The sequence below is a fragment of the Glycine soja genome, chromosome 18 (genome assembly GCF_004193775.1).
Source record: "Glycine soja cultivar W05 chromosome 18, ASM419377v2, whole genome shotgun sequence".
Classification (NCBI taxonomy): domain Eukaryota; kingdom Viridiplantae; phylum Streptophyta; class Magnoliopsida; order Fabales; family Fabaceae; genus Glycine; species Glycine soja.
Window position 1 is genome coordinate 52,125,153 of NC_041019.1, and position 21,767 is coordinate 52,146,919.

The 21,767-nt window shown below is 34.8% G+C and overlaps 3 protein-coding genes and 1 pseudogene across 3 annotated transcripts; 1 reads left to right on the forward strand and 3 right to left on the reverse strand.

Annotated features, from left to right (window-relative positions):
• On the reverse strand, nt 1–5,894 carry LOC114397396 (annotated as a pseudogene).
• Nucleotides 5,895–10,342: 4,448 nt separating this feature from the next.
• Nucleotides 10,343–12,728, forward strand: LOC114396214. Its single transcript, XM_028358121.1, has 3 exons — nt 10,343–10,758; nt 11,925–12,053; nt 12,362–12,728. Exons 1-3 carry the CDS (start codon nt 10,465–10,467, stop codon nt 12,539–12,541), a joined length of 603 nt encoding a protein of 200 aa, XP_028213922.1. The 5' UTR covers nt 10,343–10,464; the 3' UTR covers nt 12,542–12,728.
• Nucleotides 12,729–13,029: 301 nt separating this feature from the next.
• Nucleotides 13,030–16,188, reverse strand: LOC114396212. Its single transcript, XM_028358119.1, has 9 exons — nt 16,039–16,188; nt 15,809–15,889; nt 14,909–14,998; nt 14,465–14,631; nt 14,119–14,188; nt 13,726–13,805; nt 13,519–13,581; nt 13,349–13,425; nt 13,030–13,266 (listed from the first exon to the last, which is right to left on the reverse strand). Exons 1-9 carry the CDS (start codon nt 16,171–16,173, stop codon nt 13,166–13,168), a joined length of 864 nt encoding a protein of 287 aa, XP_028213920.1. The 5' UTR covers nt 16,174–16,188; the 3' UTR covers nt 13,030–13,165.
• Nucleotides 16,189–17,613: 1,425 nt separating this feature from the next.
• On the reverse strand, nt 17,614–21,266 carry LOC114396213. The gene is made up of 9 exons (XM_028358120.1): nt 21,093–21,266; nt 20,848–20,928; nt 19,916–20,005; nt 19,565–19,731; nt 18,905–18,974; nt 18,640–18,719; nt 18,451–18,513; nt 18,254–18,330; nt 17,614–18,127 (listed from the first exon to the last, which is right to left on the reverse strand). Exons 1-9 carry the CDS (start codon nt 21,168–21,170, stop codon nt 18,027–18,029), a joined length of 807 nt encoding a protein of 268 aa, XP_028213921.1. The 5' UTR covers nt 21,171–21,266; the 3' UTR covers nt 17,614–18,026.
• Between the last annotated feature and the right edge of the window lie 501 nt (nt 21,267–21,767).

Consider the following 21,767-nt stretch of genomic DNA (forward strand, 5'->3'; position numbering starts at 1 on the left):
TTAAAAAGACAAGATTATTGTACTGCATCAAGAACATGGCTACAGCTTACAGTTGAAAATTACTGCTACAAAATGATTGTAAGGGTTATTTGATTAATATATGCTGCAACAGGAGGACTGTAGCAGGTGTGTTGATCCACCCAAGACCTCAACAAAGCATTCAAGGCGTATAGGAGTCCATGGCAATCATTAATCAATCAGCACTGGCTTTAATTTTCTCAACCTCATTCTGAAGCACTTTGATTCTTTGAATAGAACATATGGCAGGCGTCGTTTCCAAAACTTCGATGAATAATCTGAGATTCAAAAAAGCAATAATTTTCACATCATTATTAACATAGAGAATTTTGCTACGAAGAATTATAATTGTAAGAAATTTGTATAGATATGTAGGAAAATGAGCAGATAATTGCATATTTCATTGCATGGTATGTATGAGCTAAATAATAAGGCTGATGAAACCCGTTATGATTGATTAAGCCTTTATCCAACTGTTCTTACCTCAATAGGTTGCCTTTGTTTTCAGGCACATTAACCAGGTTTTGAGTGCTGCAACTATATTAGCTACCAATGAAATCTCTAGCAAAAAAACAAAGAAAAGGAAAAAGGAAAATCATTGAACTATTATTCAAGTCTTGTGTATGGATTTATGCATACACAAAAGTGGACTCGACATTAGATCCAACTCAACCTTAAAATGTGTATGCTTACTACTTATATCTTGCTTAACCTACCCATTCACATCCAGTGTAGGACTTCTTACTCGCTTGACATTCCCAACAATCTTCACTTATGTGTGAGACCCTCCATCTCATATATACCCCCATCATGTGGGAGTTGGACCTTCCATCTCATAGGCTCCCATTATGTGGGGACCTTTTTCTTAAATCCATGAGTATGCAATGGTGAACTATGTCAGCTCCCTTGTTGCAGTCTAGGATTCTGAGAAACTTAGCCAGGTCTTTTAAAGGATAAAAAACGTGGTCATAGCCTAATTTAACGATGTCTTCTATGAGCCTCTTTTAGGTACTTTTTTTGGCCCACTTTGTACCGTGATACAATTTTGTTCGTTAACTTAAACCAAATTCTAATGCTTTGTTATTATCAATGAGTAAACCATAAAAACTCTTGATACAGCTGCCTATGTCTCATCGTTTCCTCCACCTATAATGAATGCCATAATGTCACAAAAAGAGAATCATCCCTTGGATTTGAATCTAACTAGGTTAAAAACCTACATAAAGAAACAGGAAAATGGGCAAAAACTCAGTAACTACACAACAATATATCATGGGACTGAACCTCATAGAACACCCTGCATGGTTTTCGCAATAAACCTACCAAGCATAGGGGACAGTATCAAATCAAAACATCGATCAACAACATTTGACTTGAATTTCAAGCTCGATGACATATGTATAAGTTAGTGCAAAGAAAAATATTCAAGCAAAAAAATAATAAACCACAACAACAAAGCCAAAGCTGGATTTACAAGCAGCTATGCCTTAAAGTTAGATGCCCTAACAAATCACAACCGGCTTTCATAGATGTATAATTTCTCGATTTAATGCACAACCCCAAAAGAGGACAAGAATTAAACTAAAAGCTCCACCTATAATTTAGGTTATTTAATTGCCCTTTTTCCTTCTTTACTACCGCAACAGGTATGTTTTAGAGTTGAATTATAAGTTTGACCTCAGATCAATCTAAGGTTGAACATTTTAGTCTATTTCTACCAATAGATGCGCCTTAATAATATTGGGAAAAAAAGGGAAACAAAAAATCATTACCATTGTGTAATACACAAATATCTTTAAACATGTCTACTAAGAAACCTTCAATAATTCGTGAAATGCTTCTTGTGGTACATCGACGGAACCAACACGCTTCATTCTCTTCTTTCCTTCCTTTTGCTTCTCCAATAACTTCCTTTTTCGAGAAACATCACCACCATAACACTTAGCAAGGACATTTTTCCTCATAGCGGAAATCCTACAATAAATGTGGAGAGTTTATGCTTGGCAACAAAATGATCAGGGCATGTGAACAAATTGCTTAATTTTTCATCCTTTGTTTCTCTTAGAGGGCCTTAAAATTCACCTACAAAAAGGCTATTGGAAGCTACTGGAACTAAAATGACTAAGATATTTAAAAATACCAATGAAGATTATTATATTCATATCAGAAGCTAAAGATTGTACACAACCATCCCAAAAAGACAAATCAGCAAATACTTTAAACAGAAGCTTAGGTCTCTTGCTATGATTTTTGACCCAATGGCAGCTTGTATGTTTACCTCAAACATTTGCCTGATCAAAAATTAAGATTTTGTTGGTTGAGTTCAAACTTAAGAAGAAGCAAGAAAAAATACAATTATTTCTTAAATAAGAAGACCTGTCTAAGACGCCCTTCAATTTCTCTGTCAGTTCACGCCCAACACGATATGCTTTCGTGTTATGAACTATGGTAGCCATTGCATCAACTGGTTGTCCGTTCAAGAGAATATCCAGTTTCACCATATCAGCTTGTTGATAACTGTAATTACACCCATTGGATGCATTATAATGTAGGAAGTAAGCCACTCCAAACATACAAATTTATTTGCTTATACAATTTGATGGCATATGACAGCCAATAAATAAAAAATAAATCACAAATTATTTATCACAAATATGCATTTACATGTACCAGATAATTGTTCCAAACTCTACATAGCACAGTACATCATCAATGAACCAAGGCAAATAGGAGTGGCTGCACAACAATAATCATGCACAAAGTTATTGGGTGAGAAAAAGGAGGCAGGGTACTTACTCTGAGTCCTCATAATCAAATGATGCATAGCCTGATGTTATACTCTTCAATTCATTATAAAAGTCAACAACAATTTCTCTCAAAGGCAGGCAGTACTTCATGAATACCCGTTGACTGCAGGAGAGAAACTTAAAGGATTATTGCTTCAACCAGGGATAAGTTGATGGACAGACACAAAAATCTATCAAAACTTATGTCAATTTTTGTGGATAATCATGCATAATATCCCAATAAATCACTTCACTTCGTATATATATACACACACACACATTGGTGGATATAGTAATCAAATGGAAACTCTCAAAAAACTACCTGTCAATGAATGAGTACTCCAATTGCTGACCCCTACGCTCAGAGACAAGGGTAATAACAGGTCCCACATATCTAAAAATTAAATCACCAATAAATTAAGATAGCGAACATCAGGCTCTGCAGCGTTAAATAAATTATACTCAGGGTAGTACAAGAGCTTACTCACTAGGAATGATTATAGTAGCTAACACTGTAGGTTCCCAACAGGCTGTCACTTTATGCTTGGGATTAGAGGGTAATGAAGCGGGATTCTGAACTTCTAACTTGCTGAAAAGCACAGCTAGAATATTAGTAATACATAGTGGAATTAGCCTGACAAATACAAGTTTGTCATTTACCTTCCATCATGAAACTCAAATACATAAGGCACAGTAGGAACAGTTGATATAACATGAGCTCCATACTCCTGTTTACAGAAACATAACATTTATCACCACATGCCATGCTTGAAGAATCAGGAAAAAAAACTTTAGTTCTTAGAACAATATATGAATTTTCCAAACATAAGGCAATATAAATTTTGCCCATTCCAAGAGAAATTGAATTCATGATGCCTATGAAGCATACACAGTTAAAAAATTTGAAGGCATTACATTTTCCAAAATATATCTTTACCATCAGTTTAAAGTCATCATTTGGTTACCATACAGTAATGAGTTACCTGTTCAAGCCGTTGATGAAAAACATCCATGTGCAGAAGGCCTAAAAACCCACACCTGAGTGAACATAATTAGAAACATAAATTATTCCAGATGAAGCTAAATGTTTCAATTTTTTACAGAACCAAACTCTCGTTTCATTCTTTTAGTAATAGATACCAGACCTGAACCCCAGACCTAGAGCAGTGCTAGTTTCTTTAGTAATAGAGACACTGGCATCATTGCATGTCAGCCTCTCTATTGCATGATTTAGAGCTTCAAAATCAGATCCATCAGCTGGATAAAGACCAGAGAACACCATATGATTTCAATTGGGCTTTAGCGCAATCAGGATCAGAAGTTGGCTGGTCAATCTTGTGCATGGTCAATCTCGGGCTTTATAACAGGCACAATTGTTAGGTTAGACTCAAAGGCAAGGTAAAAGTTAGCAACAGTTTGTGCTTGGACTCCCTGAGCAGCATCAACAACCAAAAGCACACCCTGACAAGCTGCCAGTGACCTCGACACTTCATAACTAAAATCAACATGTCCAGGAGTGTCAATAAGATTCAGCAAAAACTTAGGTGACTCATTTCCTTCCTTTCCATCATTGCAATCATTGCCATTTACACTGTGCTTATAAAACATTGTTGCTGTCTGGGCTTTAACTGTGATTCCTCTTTCTCTCTCCACCTTAGACATTATAAAGTTCACTAACTAAGCAACATACGACAAAAAAAAAACAAGAAATATAATGCATTCCACTAAAATTTTAATTTTCTTTAGTTTAGTTTTCGTAAATTGTCGGTGTAAAAAAAATTTACAATATCAATCAATCAAAAATTACCATATATAATTTTCAAAGTATTATTAATCAACAATTTTACCAAACTCAGAAATCAACTATTTAATGAGGGTGTAAAAAACATTTTTTTTACACTACTAGTGTATTCAAATTAAATTAGTACTTTTTTTTTTAGTTTAATCACCATGCATCATCAATGTAACTTTAACAGTTTTACACTTTCAATCAATTAGTACATGACTCTAAGGTAGTTAATCATAGTGGTGTGATTTAATGACATTTTACATAGTGATTGATTGACATTTTACATTTTCAGTGCATAAATTATTTCCTTTTCCATCTCTTCAACCAATCCACTGTCTTTTTTGTTGATTTAGTATCAACCATAATTAGGGTCTCAGGTTCCTCAATGGTACCCAAGGTATCTCCACATGCTTCGGTAACTTGGATGAGTTATGAAACTATTCTTCGGTCAGGATTTAGTTACACTTTAAAGCTCCACGCCCCTGTCCAAAAGGGTATTCTGTCTATTTCAACCTCATATAGCTAACCAAACAATTTCTCAATTTTTTTTGGACAATACCCACTTCGCCTAACATTGCAAAAAAGCACCCCAGATGAAAAAATTGAAAATTTCCAGCAAGAAAGAGCACCTGCAGTTTATCAAGATACTGGGGTTGGCCATGGCCTTTCTTAATGGTTCCAGTGAGTTCTAGAAGCCGATCAGCGAGTGTGAACTTGCCATGATCAACGTAAGCAATGATTGAGAAGTTTCTAACGAGCTCTGTTGGGTATTGGCTCAAATCTATTGTGCTTTTCTCTCTCGTGGTGCTGTTTTAGCGTGTCTGGGAACACAGCAGTGCACGCGTCACAGAAAAGCGTTCACGGGTTATTCTATTCGTTAATGGGTTGAAATTGAAATTGGAATGGCACAACAACGATAGGTAATTCGATTGCCTTAGGGTTTTGGAAAAAACATTTTCTGCATGTCCAAATTCTTCACCTATGACTTCTTCCAATGAGGGACAATTATATTCTAAGGAGCTGAAGGCTTGGAGCATGCGTTAGCCAATTCAAGTTGAGCATGCCTTGGCAATTCAATTTAGTAGCAGGCACCTCAACTTTTTCAAGTTCTGGAGCTCCCTTGGCAATTCTTGTATACCAGTACCTGATAGATCCAAATGCTGCAAGCTAACTAACTCCCCAATAATCGCATGTAATTCTTTTACTCTTTTATTCCCTGACAAGTCTAACACTCCAAGAGTGTTTGCAGTCAGAAAGATCTCATCAGAAAGGTCTGTTAGCTCAGAATTTCTGACAATCATAGTCGAGAGATTTGAGCAATCTGATTTTCCTGAGAGGATTTGAATGCTAGGTCCCCAGAGTGATACTATCTATACTTCTTTCCACTATGCAGGATTATATGCTTCAACTGAACTGCTGCATGCATCATCTTTCACCAAAAACCTGGTGTTGGATCCATGATCACATGCTAGCCACAAAGCCATGTCTCTGATCATATCATGCATCTTAATCCTGTTTTCTCTCTCTCTGTCCTCCAACAAACAAGTAAGCTTCAAGCTTGCTATGATTTCTTCTCCTTGATTACGTGCTTCGTAGACATCATCACCAAATTCAGCTAAAAGACCTTCGTAGACATCCTTGATTACGTGCTTTTCTAGACACCACAGCCCAAATGCTAACATCATAGAATTTTGTGGGAAGGAACTCATTATTGAACTTTTTGAGCTGGGTTGTCTTTCCTACACCCCCTATCCCATACAAGCCAATAACTCCAACATGATTGTCATCAAAACATCCACTAAGTTCATCAAAGGTTGATTCTAGACCTACTGTGGCCTCTAGAGGTATTTCATCTACCAAAGCATGTGGCACTTCCTGAGCCACTACATCAAAATGCCCTTTATCAATTAGTTCATGAATCTCACCAATTTTTTATAGCTATAACCCTTCCCATCCAGCAGCTAGTTGGAAAATTCCCGGGACAGAAACTTCCCAAACATCTATGTGTTTCTTGAACTTGAGAAACTTTTTGCTGAATAGCTTGGACTTCCCTTTGCAGTTTGCATGGCTTCAACTTTATCCAACCAATCATTCACTTCATTCAGACGCCCAGGGTGATGTGCCTCAGCCACTTCAACCCCACACTCACATCAACCCAAACGCCTTGCAGGTCAGATGTTATGTCTCTCAAACAAGAAAGGTTCTCTTCAAACTCGAGGATGCAGGCAAAGAGTCCCACATGCGAATTATGAGGTCCAACACTGGACCTATGAAATCCATCAAGGCTAGATTGAACTTAGGAAAAGAAAAGTGACAAAGAACACAAGAGGTTTGTTTGCTATAATGTTGAAAGACAAGCAGAACTATGAAAACAAAACAAGTTGAGCATGGGATTCAGGTTGCTACTGTTTGTTCTTTATACTATACTATTCAATCTTAAAACAAAAATATGCTGCCAACAACAATGGCTCTAAGAGACTGAATCAATGTTAGGAAAAGAGGAAAGAATAACACTATGTCATTGTAGTGTGCTCCCTCGTTGTAGTCTAGGATTCTAGGAAACTTGGACATGTCTTTTATAGGTTTAAAAACGTAGTCAGAGTCTAACTTGACGGTGTCTTCTATGAGCCTATGTTGTACCTTGATACTTGAATTTTGTTACGCTTGGTGTGGTCCAACAGTACGTGAAGTTGAGCACGAGGTCTTTGAATTCTAGTCACTTAAGCCAAATTCCAATGCTTGTTATTATCAATGAGTAAACCATAAAAAGTAAAAACTCTTCATAAGGCCATCTCTGTCTCATCGTTTGCCCCACCTATAATGTCGTAATGTTACTTGAAGGGATTCATACCTTGGATTTCAATCTAGTTTAAAAAGTGTGAGGAGTGAGAAATACACCATTGATTTGAATTAAAATATTGGTAAACTTAACCTATTTTAGATCAAGGATAAGGCACTTCCATGGACAACTTAAGCTGAATTTATCATTAATTTAAAATTAATTAAATTTATAAAATATTTTAATTTGAATAAAAGGGGTTTAATTTTCACTAAATCCGAATTTATACTGGTTCAAGATAATTACAATGACAGCTTAAGATACAATCAAAATGCTAAGAACATGGATTGTTAATTCGCTACAAAAACGAGATATCTCTATTAAACTTAATTACTGCAAAAAGTATACAGTGACTGATTTGTTTGACACAAAAGGCTAAAGGGGTAAAACCCTTGATTTGAGCTCACCAAATTACGTAGGAAACATGTCTTCTATGTTACTATGGTACTATTGTTAATAAGGTATAATCACCATTGGTCTTTATGCTATCTGCTTCTTGGTGCAATGAATGAGCAAGAGCATGCTAAAATTCAAATTCCAGTCATAGCTTAATAATAATTTTGGACAATAAGGTATAATGTGAGTTTGTTTAAACATAAAAAAAGTAACTTTAAAATAGATATTTTTTATATAAATGTCTTTTTTAAGAAACAGATAAAATTTGTTTATTTGTTTCTTATAATAAGCAGAAAACTATTTTTTTTAAGAGAAACAATTTAGACAAAAAAAAAACAAAAAATTACTTATTTTATTAAAATAAACGGTTATTTCAACAAACTGACCCATAATCACCGTTGGTGTTAGATATATCTGCTTGTTCATGCAATGACAGAACATGCTCAAGTTCCACCTCTACTTCATCCATTGTCGGTGGCTCATCTGGTTCATACTCCAAGCATCTTACCATGATATCTATAAAGACTTGCCAACACTCTAGTGCAATCTTTCCTTTGATATTCAGATCAATTTTGTCTTCAACAGGTTTCTCCAGAAATTCTGTTTCTCTAGGGTCTATTAAATACTTCCTTCCACACACAACTTTTATTAGAATCATACCAAACAAGAAAAAGTCAGATTTATCTGTGATAGTACCTTTTAGTCAAGGATTTGATTAACAAGGAGGATCGAAGTTGGAACCTGAACCTCATCAACACTCTACTGAACAGTGAGGATGCTAAAGCAGTGATTGGAAGCATCTATGGAAACTGAAGATCCATCCAAAAGTAAAGCATTTCCTTTGGAGGGCTTGTCGAGATTGCTTACCTACCCAGATCAGACTTCAGAATAAGGGTGTTGAGTGCCCAAGTTCGTGTTTGAGTTGTGAAGAATGGTTGGAAAATTGCTGGCACGTGATGGTAGGATGTTCAAAGGCTCAGCAATGTTGGTTAGAACTGGATATGAGGCATCTTATTGAACTGCTGTTCCATGAGGTGGAAGGCTTTGCTGAGTTGGTTTTCAGACTTTTCGAAACTCTAAGGGAGGATAAGCTAAAGGAGTGTTGCATGGTGTTCTGGAGTCTCTGGCATGCTAGGAATGAGAGGTTGTGGGAAGAACTTGATGTTCCTGCTACTCAGATTATTCTTCGAGCAAAAGAAACATTCACCCAGTAGTTTTGCATTGGATGGCTCCGTCTGAAGGTAAAGTGAAGTGTAATATTGGTGCAGCCTTCTTTAAAGAAAGTAACTCTATGGGTATTGGAGTTTGCTTGAGGGGTCACCATGGTAAGTTCTTACATGCAAAAACTCATGACTTTGAACTTCTGTCCTTAGGTTCACGAAGGGGAGGCTTTAGATTTAATGGAAGCTATTAGGTGGCTGAGAAGTATGAATATGGATATTGTTATATTTGAAGTTGATAGCCAGAGAGTGTACAATGGTATGAAGCGTAGGTCTCTAGACCCTTCTGAATTTGGCATTATTATTATGCAGTGTAAGGAGTGTCTGTTTGGTTAGAAAGCAAGCTAATCTAATGGTCCATAACTTGACTAAGGCTTATAGAGATTACGCTAGCTCTCAACATTTTTATCATCCTCCAGATTGTATTGTGGCTCTAATTGCTAATGAAATAATATGAATCTATGCTTTAAAAAAAAAAATCTGTGCTAGTACCGTGCCACAAATTCTTGCAGCCATGTAGCCAAAAGTTTCTATAGGTGAAAGTATTAGCTCTTCATCACATTTGTTCCCTATAATTGTAATTCTCTTAGTTCTTATAGTTTAATGTATCCCATTTTATTCATCACAGTTGCAATTTTTTTTACCCTTTAGCTCTTCTGAGTCTAAAATTGTCTAAATCTGTTTGAGATATATATGGATTAAATGAACAATGCACATTAGTTTCAAACAACATTAATTAATACTTAATGACTATGACCAAAAAAATTTGCAGCGGTGGAAACCTAAATGGAATGTTAAACTATAAGGACAACAAAAAGAAAATTGTTGCAACTATACACAACAACAAAAGGTAATCAAACCAATAAAATAAGTTACTCATCATACACTCTACTTTAACTAACAATTAACATTTAATGTTAAATAAATAAAAATATCTAATTTAACTGGTTTTGGTTTTGACATAAAATGTGGTCCTGTAAAAAATATTTCTTTTTGATCTCCACATTCTATCAAAACTATTTTATCTTCCAACTATTCTTAAAATTACCCACTAAAAAACATTTCCTAAATTAGTATATATAATCTCACCCGTCTTTTTCCTAAAAGGAATGCCAGTGACACTTTTTTAAACATTTTTCCTCAAAGATTTTTTCTATAATTTGTTAAAATTTACAAAAAATTATCATTTTTGGTAGATTTTATTTTTCATTTAATAATTATTTCTCTTAATTTATACTCATTTGTTTCTAATGATAAGAGAGACTAGCATTTCTAAATTATGATATGCCAGTCCAGTTAGCCCATGCAAAGAGGCAGCAACAAAATGACCAACTCAAAGCCTAAAACACATTTCATTTCCAAAAAACTAACTCAACTCAGAAAGTGCATCATTCCTCCTTTGATCCTCTCTTCCCCATGACCTTCCAACCCGTCCCCACTCTCCTTCTCTTCCTCCTCCTCGCGTCTGCAAATTCCCATTTTGCCCTCGCCGGAAAGCGCAAGGTCCACATCCCCGACGAGTTGGACGACGTGTTCGACGACGAGGAGGACGACGCGTGGCGAGAATGGGGCAAGAAACCCGAACCCTCTTTCCCTCCCTCCGATATCTCCAAGCTCGATCCCTCGCAGATCCAGCAGGAGATGATGAAGCGCCACGCCGGACCCGTGATCGGATTCGTCAAGCTCCGGTCAGGGACTCGCCGGACTCCGGTGAGGACATTGTTGCCATTTTCGTTGAGACAATTATCCCGTGCCCAACTCTCCATTTGTTGATTGTTTTTTTTTTTTTTAGTTAAATTTGTGATCTTTTGTGATCTTGTTGATACCCATTGTTATGGCATAATGGGGTTGAGTTGAAGTTGTGATTTTTGCTCATACCCAGTATTATGGGATAATGGGGCTGAGTTGAAGTTGTGATTTTTGCTCAAATCCAGTATTATGGAATAATGGGGCTGAGTTGAAGTTGTGATTTTGCTGATACCAGTTCTTTTTTTTTTTTAAGAACAAAAATAAAGAGAGAAAAATAAAAGAAGTTTACTAATGAAAGTTGAGCTCGAATTTGAAGTGATGTAGTGGTTTTTGGTTGTTATGAATGTGGTTAAAGGTTAATTGGTTTTGGTGGATTGTGGTGAGTAAATTCGCGCATACCCGTTTATTATTTTTAATTTGATCTCGAATTTAACTACGCATATGGTCTCATTTGCCAGTCTCAAGTCTGGGTAAAGGAGGAGGGATGATGTGTTAGAGGCTCAATAGTCAATCTAGAACTTGTTGAAATCCCAAATATCCGTGAGAATTTGGTCTTTAACCGAACCCAGTGGCATCTTGCAATTCATTTAGTTAGTTGAAAGTTTGGGATGAGGCTTTTGTAGTTGTGTTGTGTTTGAGCACAAATTTAAATTGAAATTGTGGTTTTTCTCCGTGCTCGTGCTCGTTGGATTTTGGATTGGTACCGTGGATTGGGTTTGCTTCCCTTGCTTTGTTTGAGCTTTGTGTGTTTCAGACAATCCAGAAACTATGTTCTGTGATGTGAAGATCTTATAGTTGCATCATATTAATTAACTAATAGGATGACGTGGTAAAATAGCTCATCTAGTAATCTTATTGGGTATTTATGGAAAAATGTCTTACTTTGACAATGTATAATAACTAAACCTGTATGTTTTATGATATGTTGTTAAAATGTCAATTGGGCCCCTAACGTACTGCTCGATCAATATATTTAAAGATTAACAGAAGTTTGAGTGGATCTTGAGATTTTGATCTGTACTTGATGTCCAATAATTTGTTTTATGATGTAGAGAGGTTTCTACTTTGAACTTTTGGGTGAATATTGATTATTGAATAACGTGACCATTTTCCATGATTTATTTTAGGACATGGTAGCTGAATTTGCAATGAAATGGACACATGTTCTGAGAACTGGAGCTGTTGGAGTAAGGTTTATGGGTGTTGATCTGAATACAATCATGTTCAACTTGGAAAGCATCAAAGACTTGGAAGAGGTATGGCTGCCTTTACTTTTGTGTTTTAATTTCTTTTCAAATATAAAGAATGAAAAATAGAAGAATCAGCTTGATCCTTTTAATTTTGACTACCCACAATCTGCTGTTATATTCTTAACCTGCCTGTCCAGTTTAAAGTAAACTGTGTTGAATTTCAATCAATGAACCAACCTTACCTTTTGTTTCTCCCATGTTATATTGAAAGCATCTAGCTTTAGGCCTGTCCTAGAAGAAATAATGGATTGTGTATGCCTTTAGTTTATGATGCTTTCTGTTGATATGGTCTCATATTCATATCATGTCAACAGTTGAAGGAATTTGTCTTGGACCAATCAGAGGCTTATGAGATCAAAATGGGGGATCAATTTTTTCGAAGACCTGGAGATCCACCTCTTGATGAAGTTATTGAGAAGCACAATAGTGAGAAAGGCAAAGCAGATAATGCTGATTCAGAGGAAATTGATCCAAATGTTAAAACAGAGTTGTAATTAAACGGTATAGACATAGACTATTTTTGGTTTTGCGTCAGTTTTAGGAAAATCATGTCACATTTCCATGTTAACAGCGAAGCAACTTCATATAATTTTTCAATTTTCCCCATTTTTCATGCACGTTATGTGTTTTCAAGGCAACCCCAAACATATTAATAATTCTCTAAAAGTTGACATAAAGCAATTATGCCCCTTCTTCCTTCTCTTTTAATTAAAGTTATGAATTGCTTCTAAATGCTATGGAAGTAGTAATCACTTTGCTGCATTTAGCAAGACCATACCACTTCTTGATGGGAGAAATTTTGGATAAAAGAAAGCCTTGGCACAATGGTTAGGTTGTTGCCTTGTGACATCAAAGTCACTGGTCCCAAGTCTTAAAAAGAGTCTATCCACTTGCAATAAAGGTCAGACATTACCAATAATTTCTATAATCTTTACTTCCAACTCTCTTGTAGGACAGATGTAAATGCAGTTTAACAAGAAAGTAAACGACTAAAAAAAACCTTGTGATTGCTGCAAGTGTAATAATAGAAAGTCTTAAGAAATTTGCCGTTGTTCATAAATGAATGAGATAGAAGACAAGGTGTATTCACTGATTGACAATTTAATGAGGACATACTACTACTTCAGCTTGCTACTGAAGTCAGAGAGCTCAATAACTTGAATCCTAGGGTTGGCTTGTGCTTCTTCTCTCTCTTTCTGAGTGTTGAACCCCCAATTCACTAATCCAAACAATCAAGCTTAGCAAATAACTAAAAAAATACAAATGCAAAACATAGAGACTTAAAGAGATTACAATTCTACCTAGATATAAATTCCAGTTATCTAGCTCTGGCTCTTTGATGACATTCTTAAGGGTTGCAAGCCTGTCTTCCACAAAGCTGGTTGTAAACTAACTTCAGTTAATTTCTCATAAACCACCTTAACAAAGGATATATCAAATAAAATAACCTCTGAAAGCACAATATCTTAACTGTAGTGTCAGCCCCTGGTGTTCTGGCATTTTCTGAAGCTTCTTTAGCACTTCCACCTTGGGACTGTTGAGAAAATATTAGTTTGGTAAAAACAAATTTGTCAATGAAAAGAAAAGAAACACCTTTCAAAAAGAAAAAACATAATGAAGTATGAACATAATGCACCACAGAATATCAATTGAACCAAATATATAGAGTAATACTAACCCTGTTCCTAGACCATATAATCTTTCTGGTGCTATAGTCACTCCAGCAAGCTCTCTTAGTAAAGCATCAGCAAAGCGGCTCTGAAACCAGAGGAGGGATAGGAAAAGTGAGTAGAGAATGCAAAGGGATAAAGGCATGGCGATATGAAATGGTAAACTATGCCTTTAATGAATCAGGAGATTCAGAGCAATGGCTTAGGGTCTTTTTGGTTTGAGAAATGTTGTTTTCATTGTTTCCTGTACAATTTTTTGAAATTAGAAAACTAAGTGAAAATAAAGTGACATTTTTGTAATTCTCTATAAAAACAAGAAATGAAAACAGAAAACATTTCTCAAATCAAACAAGCCCTTATTTTTCTTCCCTCCCATTCATTTTCCTTAGTAAAGGTCAGACCTGTTTTGTGGTGACAATGTACACTTTTGAGCTTGCAAATCTTAAAGCATCAGCAGTACCAGGATAGAGTCTACAGGTAAAGCATTCACAAATTAGCGACCTTATTCAATCAGCAGGTGCTAAACAGCAGCAGGAACTCAAGTGTTTATATAGCAACAATATCTACTTTTAATGTAAGCAAGAGCTCAGCATATCTTGCCCTTGCAGCAACATTTCTAATTTGGAAATCTATGCTCAATGCTATCACTAACTCAGTTATTGCTTTAAGTTTTTCATAATTCATCTCATCAGGTATAAGTATTAAAAAGAAAAAGTGATCCTATTTCATGACATTTGAGTGGACTACCTGTTTGCTCCAATCCAACCTGTGAAATCCCTCTCCAACCAGTCATCTCTGACCTTCCCAAAAAGGTCTATTAGTTCTTCTCTATTCTCATTCCATTCTTCCATAATGATAGGCTTCAATTTGAACCAGTTCTCCAGTATATCCTCAACTTTGAGCCCCTCCGAAACCTTTCAGAAGAACTATGACATCAGTCAAATGGCATCATCATCGATGATGAAAAAGTTCCTTAGAATCTGATGATATGACTTCCACTTGTTAATACATGATAAAAATCAATAGTTCTTTACAAAAACTTTTGAAAAGTCAGACTTACCATGATTTTTTTATTCGATGACAATGTAAAAACTCTTGGTTTATAAAACTTAAACTAAGAAATCAAAGCCAAAGGGTTGCACCAAAATGAAATGATAACATAAAAAGAAAACAATAGGCTTTTATACCCACCGAAGACTTCCTGATGGATGGAACTCTAGTCTCAAGCAACAACCTCACAAGTAAAAGAGTTTCATATCCAGTTTCCACCACTGGCCGTACCTGACATGAAAAAAAATGAGTTCATTTCTAACCTCTCATGTGTAATCAAACTATAAACCTAATATTTAATTGTACATTTTAACTATGTCTTCAGTATCCTAAAGACAAGTAATTGACACAAAACTAAAAATCATAAGATGGTAGTATAGTCACGCAAATGTTAATCAATGAAAATGATTCACCGCCTACAGAAACTGAAAATGGATATAAGCCAGAATAATAGCAAAGAGGAACTGGTTGAAAATGCAACCACCAAGGAACGAAATACCCCGCAATCTTTTTCTTTATAATGAAAAGGAACGAAATCCCACATTCCCACTTCACATCTACAACCAGTCCATAAGTTATTTCCATTTATGGTCTCTTGGTTGGAATTTTCATTTTCACGTTTAGAATTAGCATCATTAGTCTTTTTTACAAGTAGGAGTTAACAAATGGTTAATACTTCATTGAACATCTATCTCAGCTAAATTCCTCATAAGAGAAATTAAACCATAAATTAGCATGAATTTTAACAGTTTCCCACAAGTAAATTCAACTTTGTTTCTTGTTTCCTTTTTTATACTAGTCCTCCATACCAAAAACCATATATAGTTAAAATGTTTGAACTTATAAAACTGGCTCGTGAACTTTTTACAAGTTCTTTTTAACCTACTTCAGTAAACTTTACAACCAAACTTATGAAAAAACTATCATTTTATAAGAGATTACGATTAAGTACTTGATTACATTGTTTATCCAAACATTCTAAAAATTTAAAGAATAGAATAATTAATAACAACACAATAAAACCAGCCATAAATTATTTACTGTAATCATCTGGTCAACAATCCAATCTTCTATGGTTGAATCCACACCATCAAACAAGGGAGGCCATCTCAATTTGGCAGCCTACAAATTACCAAACAAAGTAATCGCGGCTTAGTTTCGAAACCAAAACCATGAGTAGAATGTAAGTGATCATAAAAAACATTCAATTGTTTTCAGCTGTTTTTTTCCATGGTAACCAAATGAAGGAGAGAGAGGGAGAGAGCATAAACCTTAAGAGCAGAGATAGCTGTCTCACCACAGCTATCACAGATAACTCCATCAAAGTCCAAAGCATAGAGATGACCCATCTCCCTGTCTTTCCTTTCAGCATTGCCAAACTTATCTGCAGATATTATATATTGCATGGTATGCAATTACCCGCCATCCAAACAGGATTGAATTCTATGATGCTAACTATCATTGAAATCAAGACACGTGCCTGTCTAACACTTTTTTACTTTTTTATTTATTTGTCTATGAATAATGTTAATATAATGTAACTATCTTTAAGTTTAAACAGATATAGATGATTTTTTATAAGTGGTCCAGATGTTTTGCATATGAACCAAGCAGTCCATCTGTACCTAGTTTGAAATATGGTTTAGTAAAAGCTTTTAAGTATTTAATTTTCATACATTAGCAGTGCAAAATTGTTTTAATTTTTCATAGCTTTTTTTTTGTCAAACTTTAGTGTGTTGCTTAAAATGTTTGCTTTTAAAGTCATTTGATATGAGCAAGAGAGAACTTACCTAATAAGTATCCATGTGTGGTTATTGGACGCCACTGAAAAGTGCTATGATGAAGTGGTTTGCATTGGTTTCTAAACTAGATGTGAGTCAACTAGGTGTTAAAATTACATTTGGTCGTTTGCATGTTAATTAAAAGTTTATTTTAAATAACGGGGAAATATTCATTGGATATTTTAATTACTTAAAAGAAAAAAGAAACCTTAAGTTAAAGGATGATTTTGTTGGCATTTGAATAAGTTTCAGATGAACATATGGAACACTTACGGATTTTTTTAAAATCAGTGATGCTCAAGCTGTTGCTATATACAAAACAACAATCATTTCGTAATCTGCACAAAAGCATATTAGCACACTACAAGGACACATTTGTGGTTAAGACTAGTCCATCGGATAAGAGAAAAGCCCCACTTCTGGATGGAATATGTAACGTAAAATGCTACAAATATTTCCATAATTTATCCACGTATTATTGCATTAAGTAATACTACAGCCGTTCCTTTTTATCCTTTTTATCTGTCACACTTAAATTAGTAACACATAAATTAAAAAAGTACAATTAGCATCCTTATTTCCTTAATAACATACTATAAAACTATTTGTAGACTTCCTATTATACCCTTTATTGTTTTAGGTTGATTCATCCTATTTGGGCTTGAGCTGAACAATAATTAAGGACGACAAAACTCTTTCAACCGGGTGTTTTTTCTTTTACTGCACTTCAGGAATTGCTTCATGCACTTTCCATTGCGGAAACAATGTGACAAGTGCAGAAAGCAATTTGGGGAGTGCAAGAAGTAATTGCCCTTTTTACCGAGTTTTAACATACCTGCATTTTAAAGACCAAACTATGGACTACTATCTATATGTTAGAAAAACCCTGACAGTTTATTTGACTCTTATCGCTCCTCAATAATAATTCATTATTGCTTGAGATTTGCTAGGTGACTTGGGGATTGATAAAATCATAATTAAGGCCATCTTGGACTTCTAAATGGAAATTAAATAGTAATCATTTTTATACTCTAAGTAGACAGATAAAAGGAAACAAAAGTAGTATTTAGTTTTCAAAATTTTCAGCTTATGAGAGAATGAGAGGAAGAATATACTACTTGGTTCTACAAATAGTTGATTTTGCAGATGTACTTATACCTAAAGGAACCTTGTGACTATGAACATTGGTAAGGAATTTGTCAGACACGTCCCAAGAATTTCACCAATTTTCATTTCCTCTAAGAGAGTACAAATTACTGTAACTTATGGGTTTGAACCATCTTATTCAAGTTCAAGTTGGGCAGGTCTAGTAAAGACAACAAAGCTCTCGACCCAATTATTGCAGTTTCACAAGACGAAAAGGAGAGAATTTCTGAGTAGAAAGATTGTGTTCACTAGAAACTTGTTATTGCTTATAAATGAGTTGGAAGAAAAATATTTGGTTCAACGATTGACAGTTGACAATCCAATGAAGACCCCTATTTCAACTTCTTGCTGAAGTTGGAGAGCTCAAGAACATGAATTCTGGGGATAGCAGCAGCTTCCTCTCTTTCTTTCTGGGTGTTGTAACCCCAATTACCTGATCCAAACAATCAACCTTATCAATTATACTAAACATTAGGGAAACAGACACAATAATGACAACGTGGGAACTAGGACAAAATGAGGGACGGTGCAGAAATCATAAACAGGTACAGAGAACTACCAAGATACAAATTCCATTGGTCTAACTCAGGCTCTTTGATGACATTTTTTAAGGTAGCTAGCCGATCCTCAACAAAGCTGGTTAAGATTAACTGGAGTTAATTTATTGTGAACCATCTTAACAAGCAAGAGCAGAATTTTATTAATTTTAAGAGCTATAACCAGAATTCCATTATTTACAGCTAAACAGTATCTTACTGCAGTGTCAGTCCTTGGTGCTCTGGCTTTTTCTGTAGCTGCTTCAGAACTTCTACCTTAGGACTGTAAGTAAAGTTAAAGATAGTCCAGGAAAAATAATATTTTTATCAAAATAAAGCAAGAAAAAGAAAACAGACGTAACATAAATATTCCACAGCATTATTTTGGTAAAATATATCAAATACTAACCCAGTTCCAAGGCCATATATTCTTTCAGGTGGTATGGTCACTCCGGCAAGCTCTCGGAGTAAAGCATCAGCAAAGCGGCTCTGAAATAACAGAAATAAGGGGGTTGGGTTCTAAAATTGTAGAAAACAAAAAAAGACAAAAAGGGATGAGAAATTGGTAAAACGTTTTTTTCATGGAGATGAGAAAATGGCCCATTATCTTTGTCCCCTATTATTTTGCTTAATAATGAAAGTAAAACAATCTAGGGCAAAGAGAAAAAGGTTACCTGTTTTGTGGTGACAATGTACACTCTCGAGCTTGCAAATTTTAATGCATCAGAAACACCAGGATATAATCTAAAGACAAACCATTGCCAATTAATAATAGAAAAATATTACTTCATAAAATGATTTATAAGATGTCAATATTCAGTCAACAGGAATACAGCAAGACCCCAAAATGCTTAATGTAATAACATTGTCTAGTCAGAAGCATAACCAGAATTCAAAATTCAAAGCTTACATAAAAGTGATTCCTTCTGGAATATTATCTGTAAAGGGATTTTCTTGAACAGAAAGAAAAATGAGTTGATAAAAAAATGGCACATGTGACATGTCCTACTTCCCCAACCTTTAATATAGGACCTCCATTTTCAAGTCAGTCAAGTGGCTTGGGATAGTATAGTAACATATGTTCAATATTACACTGGCAATTTATTATTTATATAAAGTGGAGTGCCAGTTACTCAAATGACAAGCTAACTTTATTCAATACATTCTTTACTATTGGCAAATTTTATTGGAAATAACCAGAAGTGTCAGTAAAACTCATTAAACAGGGAGAGAGAACTACATCATTTTTGAGTCTCAATAAATTTTAGCTAACAGTAAAGAGTATGTTTGAAAGTATATAAAGTTAGTCCCGTCACGAAGTTTGATTGGACTACCTGTTTGCACCAATCCAAGTAGCAAAATCCTGCTCCAACCATTCATCTCTGACCTTTCCAAAAAGATCTATCAGATCATCCCTCTTCTCATCCCATTCTTCCATGATAATAGGCTTCAACTTTGACCAGTTCTCCAATATACCCTCAACTGTTAGCCCCTCTGCAACCTGGCACAAAAACTATGACATAAGTCAACAGGTCAAATATCCATTTTACTTATTTGAAAGTAGATGCAGCTTCAAGGCCACTGGCATCATCATAAACTATAAACCTAGCTCCAGTGACATGGTTTTCGATTGCTACCAAGTGATAACTAACAATAAAAATCAGAGCCGTAAGCATTTTACCCACCGAAGACTTCCGGATGGTTGGTGTTCTGCTCTCAAGCAACAATCTCACAAGTAAAACGTTTTCATATCCAGTTTCCACTACTGGTCGCACCTGACACGAAAAACTATGGAAGTTCATCTTTAAAACGAAAACTAGTCCAACATGGTTCCATATGACAATAGTTTTTACATTTAAAACACTTGCAAAAATTACATGGCACCAAATAGTTTAAAGATCTACAATGGAAATCTATAATTGAAGCAATCAAGCAGATATAATCTATTGCTCTCAAGACCAGAGTGTAAGAAACAATAGCCAATAAAAAGAAGTATGCAAGAAGTTACTCCCTCTCGTTCTCTTTCTAGGTCTTGTTTAGATGAATTTCACAATAAGTACCAATAAGAGAAGAAAAATAAGAAGGTAAAATGAATTAAGTTTATTCTATAAGTTAAAATTAGCTAATACATAAGCAAATTTATAGAAGTTATCTCAATTAGCTTCTCCAAAAACTGATTTTAACTTCTGTTTAAATTATTTTAAACTTATGAAGAAGCTTAATTTATTTTACCTTCTTATTTTCTTTTCTTACTGTTTATTGACAAGTTTTATCCAAACAAGACTCCAAAGTACAAGGAAAGAAAAAATTCTACTTCACATCTACATTCAATCACCAAAGCACATTGTATATTTCCATGGCTCCAAATTGCCTTATTACTTAATCAAAACTTGACAGATATTTGACGCTTAATTCAAACCAAATGCCCCCAAAAATACATTAACTAAACTATAAAGTCAAACTACATGCAAATTCAAGCCTATTTCTTGCCCCCCTTTCTGTCATGATTCCACTAGTTAATCAAATTATAAAACCACCAACATAGCAAAACCAAAGTATAGTTGCATGAAATTCATAAAAGCAAAAGCTAAGTCAAGTCAAATATATTTTATTTTACTGTGTGCATCTGGTCAATAATCCAATTTTCTGTGGTTGAATCCACCCCATCAAACAAACCAGGCCATCTCACTTTGGCAGCCTGCAAATTGCCAAACACAGTAAATCATAAGCTTAATTTAGCACCCTTATGAATTCACAGAGGAAAAAACAATTGAAAGAAGAAAAAAAATTAAAAAATGAAAATTTAAAAGATTTAAAATAAAATAAAAAAAAGTTTTGGGTGGAATGAAGAGAGGAACCAACCTTGAGAGCAGAGAGAGAGCTTTCTCCGCAGCTATCACATATGACTCCATCGAAGTCCAACGCGTAAAGCTCCCCCATTTCACTCTCTTCTTCCCCTTTTCAGTTTCACTGAAAATGTTGTGTGTATTTTGGTGCCATCCAAACAGTCCCTTATTCCTTCTTCGTGGGAAGTGAAACACGTGTCCACGAACCGAACCCTTTTTAAATACCACAGGTTTTCGTTTTTTTTTTTTTTTTACTTTTTCTTCTCTTTAATTAAGAAGCTTATTATTTTTTTATAAAATAATAAAGAGGTCAGTCAAAAAATAATATAGATAAATAATAGCTTAAAAAATTAAATGAAATAAATTTTAAAAATAAATTGCATATCTTAACTTTTCCTCTTATCATGAATTAATCGACATGAAATAAAGAAATGAAGTGTTTAATTTAAAAAAATATTTTAAGTTCTTCTTTAAAAAAAGCTTTTAATATTTGTCAAATAATATAAACTTTATTTTTTTAAAAAATATTTTAAGTTTTAACTTTAAAGTGATTTCTTCTCAGTAAAACTTTAAAGTAATTGGTACACTAAAAAAAGGCCAAATATAACAAAATTTAAGATTAAGTTTGATTTTGTCTTTTTTATTCAATGCCATCTTCTAACTTCTAGTTTTGTGTCACATTAGTCTTTTT